This window comes from Neltuma alba, unplaced genomic scaffold, assembly GCF_004799145.2.
Source record: "Neltuma alba isolate B1F8T4 unplaced genomic scaffold, ASM479914v2 tig00011507_pilon, whole genome shotgun sequence".
In the NCBI taxonomy this organism is placed as follows: domain Eukaryota; kingdom Viridiplantae; phylum Streptophyta; class Magnoliopsida; order Fabales; family Fabaceae; genus Neltuma; species Neltuma alba.
Genome location: NW_021636175.1, coordinates 99505 through 105793, shown reverse-complemented (window position 1 = coordinate 105793; position 6289 = coordinate 99505). Strand labels below are relative to the sequence as shown.

The 6289-nt window shown below is 36.9% G+C and overlaps 1 protein-coding gene across 2 annotated transcripts; it reads right to left on the bottom strand.

Annotated features, from left to right (window-relative positions):
• Positions 1-264: 264 nt before the first annotated feature.
• LOC114714464 (ubiquitin carboxyl-terminal hydrolase 27) lies at positions 265-6005 on the bottom strand. 2 transcript variants are annotated; one of them, XM_028899208.1, is made up of 11 exons: positions 5929-6005; positions 5106-5337; positions 4819-4936; positions 4236-4336; positions 3920-4150; positions 3066-3134; positions 2613-2741; positions 2301-2438; positions 1808-1870; positions 1220-1564; positions 265-1123 (listed from the first exon to the last, which is right to left on the bottom strand). In XM_028899208.1, the coding sequence occupies exons 2-11, from the start codon at positions 5313-5315 to the stop codon at positions 845-847; spliced, it is 1683 nt and encodes a 560-aa protein (XP_028755041.1). In that variant the 5' UTR covers positions 5316-5337; positions 5929-6005; the 3' UTR covers positions 265-844. The 2 variants fall into 2 exon arrangements, with proteins under 2 accessions (XP_028755041.1, XP_028755040.1); XM_028899207.1 differs by lacking the exon at positions 5929-6005 and having other exon boundaries at positions 5106-5894.
• Positions 6006-6289: the final 284 nt, after the last annotated feature.

Below are 6289 nucleotides of genomic sequence, written 5' to 3'. Positions count from 1 at the left end.
AAAATATTGCTTCTTGATGTCACTAAATAAAACTACGATTTGTTTCCTTTATTCAGTATTAAAGGCTTTTCATGGGATCTTTCAATTTTTGTTCGATGAGATTCATCTTGGATGGTAAAATCACCATTAAAAATTAAAAGAAAAACTAATGGAAAAAACCAGCCATTTTTCCCACATGAAGTAAAGATCGCAGTTGTTAATAGTTCTTCTGAAGCGTAGTCTGAAATTTGCACATGCTCTATTTAGGGCTGCAAATGTACAAAATATGATGCAATGGCACTGATTTTATTCTATTCCACCAGCAAATTCGAAGTCCTAATTCCCAGTAATGATACAATATGGGGATTCAAAAATACAATATCACTAGGATCCTGTAACTCCAGAAATAATTCTCACAGGTGCAGTAATCACTTCAAATTCGCCAAAAACCACCTTCCCATAAGGAAAATTTCTCAAGTACATGTGACGCGTGAGCCAAATGAAAAGTCTCAAAAATGGGTGTTGTAAGTGTTAGGATTCTACTCTCACACTAACTTCGATGATTTCTTTCTTTTCTTTTGCTTTTTTTTTGTTTTTTTTGGGGTGAGTACACAAAGGCCTAAGATAAGTTTGTCTCCCAAGAGCTTGTTTCTCCTATTTTAAAGAAGGGTTAACAGAACTTGTATTCTTCGCTGCAGCAACTAATGTGTTGACTGGTCCAGTTCTTCTGAGTTATTGTCATTTGTATCATTCACGATTAGCACCTTCAGTCCACTTTTGGCATCTTTAATAGCTTGTTCTGGTCCAGCGGCTACGATGAGATGAGACCCACTCTTCCTTGGTTATGTTGATTGTATATTCCTTTTCACTCCTCTGCAATTTTCTCATAGAAAAGCAAGCTAGCTTCTGCGGAAAGAACAGTTTCCTCTGAAACAGAATGTACTTCAGAATCTGAAACGCAATACCACTGGATTGGAGGAGTCTGATCCTGATTGAACTCGTCATCAGAAGAATTTGATGATTCCATCCTTGCTCGCCTATAAACAGTATAATGCCCGCTACCAGCTTTTCCATAGTGTTCCACAACAGATATTAGTCGGTACAAACATGTTTCTTCAGCAACTGAATCATTAGATACAGCCACCTGCACCCAGCACAACATGATAAAAGATTAAAAATATAGGATATCATGATTCATTGCAAAGCGCATTAAATGAAATCAAAACACCACAGGACCAACCTTGTCAGTGTACTGAGTACGTGTGTTTCTATGACTGGTTTCTGAGGGGCCTTCGTTGCAGAGAAACATGGTGTCACCAAGAAGTGTCTGTCCATTATCAGGGGAGACAAATCCATTATCTATGTGATTCGTTGAATTTGTATGTCCTCTCCTTGGTCCATAAATGTCATTTAGCTTTAACATACTTCTGTCAGATCCATGGATGTATTGACTTGACATGGGATTACTTCCATTAGCTTGCAGTGTAGTTGGCAGTGTTTGTGTATCTGCCTCCTTTATCTTTATTCCTAGCTTGCTTGTTGTGAATGGGAACAAATCCAAGATCAATGGAAAAGAAATATGGCCCTGCAGATCCATTTCCACCACCAAGATAAAATATCATGTAAAACTCAAAGAATACCCATAAGTTATCCTTCTATTCCTGCTCTAACAAAAGTTTCATATAACTAATATGGCAGTCAAATTTATGTCCACTCTCTTCAAACTAAACAAGTCTCAGGTTATTGGGTATACATTAAGGGGAAGGGCAAAAGAAAAAGAAAATTGAAGCCTTTGTGGATTAAAATCCAATGTCAAAGATCCATGTACCTGCAGTTTGGCTGGTTCTCCAAAAATGTTCATAGAAACTCTTTTCAATTGGATGCATAGAATCTGCAATCATATAATCAAACATATCAATCGCTCACTAAAGACTAACTGAAAGTTTGTATACCAAACATCCATATTGAACAACAGAGAGAAGAGCTAAAGACAAATTCAATTTTCCGTGCATGGTTATGGGCATATGAAGGGGGAAAAAAATCTCATCATAAAAGATAAGAAACCTTTCCAAAGCACCAAGAATCAAGAACTCCAATACAATTCCTGTTCAAACCATGAGTTCATGAATCTCACCGTAATGAAGTCATGAGCATTTGGAGTTCAATTGATAATTAGTTTTAAATGATGTATTGAATTGCCCCATCTGAAAAGGAACATCAAATTTTGATCTACTCTTGCATGAACTAATAAGATGTCTGGTTAACTCCAGGAGTGACTCAAATATCTAACAGAGTGCAGAAAGAAGATCAAGCATGCATACCCTTGGACACCGAGCAATGCTTAGTTGCTTCAGAGTATGTGAAAACCTATTTGACCAAGGTAGCTTTTCAAGATCATTAAGCTTTCGGCAGTTGCAGAATTCTTCTTTAGAACATCTATTGAGCTTGTCAATTTCCGTCTGGGTAACAAACACATATGAACGGTCATATTTAATCATATAGCAGCATTATGCCCTCAGAGAGTCCTATTTATCAAAACCCTCAGGTGTCTTTACATACATACATGCATGCATACATACATATATATATATATTGGAGAAAGTTATCATATATTTAAGTTACATAGGAACTACCTCATTCCCTTCCATTAAAGATAGATACTTGATTGCAGCATTATGCCAACAGTGGCTGCAGTTATAGTTCTCAACATGTTCAGCAACTATGAACTGCTTCAGGCAATCCACCAGCGTACGACCAAATGGCTGTTAGCATCAAACGATCAAAAAAGTCATAGGAGGCATAGCTTCCATTATCAATGGATTAATAGAGTAACTTGGTTTCCATGATACTTGGACGCATAGGATGCCATCATTTTGGTGAAATCACATGCTACTAAAAAAATTAAAGTAAATTTCATGTTCCTGAATTTTTAAATTTAACAACTCTTGTAAAATGCTAATTGTATTTGTACCCTTTCGGTAATTTCCAATCATTAAAAATAAAAAAACCTTTAAAGTAAGGTATCTAATACACCAGAGAATATAAGATACCAATGAATCAAATTATTTCAACACTTATAGACGTACAATGGTGAAACCACCAGTAAGCGCTGTTGAAAGTGGCAAACAGTCAAAAGATTCAAAACTCAACGAGATCTGCACAAAGAAAAAAATAATTATAAAAGGAAAAAAGAACAGATTGTAAGAGATCTATAGTCACAATCAATTTAAAGATAAGGTAGAGGACTTTCTAATCAATAACTGACTATGCAATCACCATGCCACAAAGATGCCAGGGACCCAGATTGAACAGTATGTCATCAAATTAAATGGAATATTCAAAACAATTATTAGTAATTATTTCAGTCCTTCAATAAGTTGCGTGTCACTGAATGTTCGAAGTAATTAAGAGTAATTATTTCAGTCATTTAATAAAATGTATGTAGCCATAAATCTCATCAGCAGTTCAAGAATCTAAGCTGACATGCTAACATTGTGATCTTAAAATTTATCTTCTCAACCACTACTTCATCTCTTACCAAGCTAGAAACCAACGCCAGAAAAATGAAAAATCAGAATAGGATCAAGATTAAGTCTTTTCTTGTTTTCTAGCACCCAAGTCATGCTCCTCAACTTATAACCCCATCATGACATTCCTCTCGATCTTGAGTCAATAAGAACAACAACCTTTATTTTGCCTAGAGGTTCAACCAACCAGCTGTGATGTTAACCTTTACTATTATGGCTCCAAATCCAATAGTTTCAAATCATTTTGGCCGCTAGTCCATAAAACTTCTCTGAAACATAGCCCGTTGGTTGACCAGTTGGAAGCATTCTAACTAGCATGCAAGGACATTGCAGCATATATGCATATGAACATCGCTGACCAAAAATCATATATACTTTACAACTACAGTTGCCTTCAGGAAAGCCTCATGAACCTGGGATGAACAGCTTCGACAGGTTAAAGTGCTACCAAGAATCCCATCAAATGGCCCAAGAAACAGCTGTTGCCATCTTTCCAATTCTGTCTGCCCGACCCTCTGTATTGGAGCAAGAATTCTACGATTAGAAGCAAAACTGTCTGCTAAAGAACTCTCTTCTGAAGCATAAGAATATTCAAACTCTTCTCTCAGAGAGCATAACAGATGATGAAATGCTTCAGCAGCATCCTACAAGCGCAAGAATTAAGCATGAACAAGACAGAGAGCTAGAGCAATATTTGGTTCACAAATCATTATACAGACATGATTCTACCTGCTGGCTTGTGAGATTAAAGTTTGGAATGTAATCTGACATGGCAAGCATCACCTTTTGTGGGCTCAATATAACCTTTTCTGCACTAACAAAGCTCAATTCTGCACATACAGAACATCAAATCAACTCAACAACATGATTATAACGTGGTGGTTTACCAAATTTGATACGTAAACTGAAACTACAAAATACGATGGCCCAAGGGAAATGTTTCTCCAGAAAACTTCAAAGGACTTCAACATCTAGAAATAATCATTTTCATCCGTAAATCTACGAGGGGCTTATTCTGTTAGACAAAGAATATCATATAAAATTGTAGGGCAGGTGAAACGAGAGTGAAAATGGGGATGTGAGAAAGCAGGCCCTCGTACAAAACTGTGCCTTGGATTGAATCTTTTTCCCAGATGCAAGCACAAAATACAATAAATTGCAAGACAATAAGATACGATGAGAGGAAGATGGCATAAGATAACTCAGGCTGCCAATAACTTTGCTCCACTACAAACTGAAATAAAAGCCTTTAGGGCACAAAACTTCTGGACATAAAAATGTGGCTGAAGCCATTCACTTGGTAAGGTAATACCTTCTAATAAACTAGCCAAGGCAAGTGTAAGAGGCATCCGTACTGTCAAGTCCTTAATTCCAGATTCTTGGACCAAGCTATTAAGAAACGTCTGGAAGCAAGAGCAGCTGGCCAAAGTCTGCAACAATCTCAATTTATATCATTTGCCCACTGAAAGGGTAAAAAAGGAACTGGAAAGCTAATGTTTGAATTTCTGGTTCTCCTTAGTGCTAATACCCCATTCAAGGTAAATACTCAAAAACAAGGATCACAAATAAACAACATTAAGGAATATTTAATGAACAAACCTGTAAAACAACATTAAGGAAACAATTATTCCCAAGGTTTTGTAGCCCTGGCACGAAGAACGACTTCTCCGATCGATTCTCTCCACCAAACGACCATGGGAAGCTAGTTGGTATCCCCATTTTGCCATCTCTCACTGCCAATACTGCACCAATGATACTTACAAGGGCAGCAATTGATAGACTGATATCAGAGGCTAGAGGCCAACTCATCTGAGATAAAGTTCGAAACCTATGCCAAAGACTTCGACTTAGAGTAGCCAAATATACACTGCGTTCCATTCCCATTTAAGCGACCAACTTGGATTTGTTTAAATACTCAGAAACAGCAAGCAGAGCAACTGTGTGCAATCCATGAATACAAATACGAATTATAAAATTAAGTATTGAAACACTCGTAGGAATAGTACTAAGCGAACAGGACTTTGAAGAAACATTGAGAATTCAAACAGTGGTTGGGAACCCTCGGATGATAGACGAGCGCCGCGAGCGCTCAAAAATAGGTCTTCAAATCCCAGAATAACAACAGCGGAAATCAACCTATAGAAGTTTAAGCTTTTTTGGTCCGAAATTTCTTACTTATTAGGTATCAAGTATATAATCAAATAACAAATAAAGCTGAAGAGGACCCAGTTAACAAATTATTGCAGAATGACCAGAGGAAAAATCTGATGGCGGAATAAAGAACATCTTGTGGATTGTGACTTGATACTGTAACACTCTAATATGAACAAGAAACTTCTGGTGCATTCATGAGCAGCAAGCGACACAAGAAATACATTTGCAAGCGAAAAAACAACATGAAGATGCTGGAGATCACACACCTGTGTTTGCAGACTTCGTATGGCTTGCTTAATTTGAAGTTTGGTCCGGTCGCGGCAAGTATTTATTGCGTCTTTTGGTTGGGACCCTGATGTTGGCTCCCGCCGCAAGAAACCGAGTTCAATTCATCGTTGAGATAAAATCATCAATATATCAACAATAGTAATCATAATTATATATCAACAATAATAATCATAATGTCTAATTTACTCCTCTACTTCAGGTCAAAAAAAAAAAAAAACCCTTCTACTGTCTATATCTAATTTTTATGGAAACTATCTACTGTTCATAACGGCAATATGTGTTTTTTAAAATTATTTTCACTGAACACACCAAATGCGACTCTAGGTAACATGGGATTAGAA

Excerpts from the sequence above, each read along its gene's own strand:
- LOC114714464 (XM_028899207.1), bottom strand. The coding sequence starts at position 5,390 with ATGGGAATGGAACGCAGTGTATATTTGGCTACTCTAAGTCGAAGTCTT. Across the intron at positions 3,135-3,919 it reads GTCGAAGCTGTTCATCCCAG|ATCTCGTTGAGTTTTGAATC; the intron begins GTTCATGAGGCT and ends TTCTTTGTGCAG. Across the intron at positions 1,124-1,219 it reads GTACTCAGTACACTGACAAG|GTGGCTGTATCTAATGATTC; the intron begins GTTGGTCCTGTG and ends TGCTGGGTGCAG.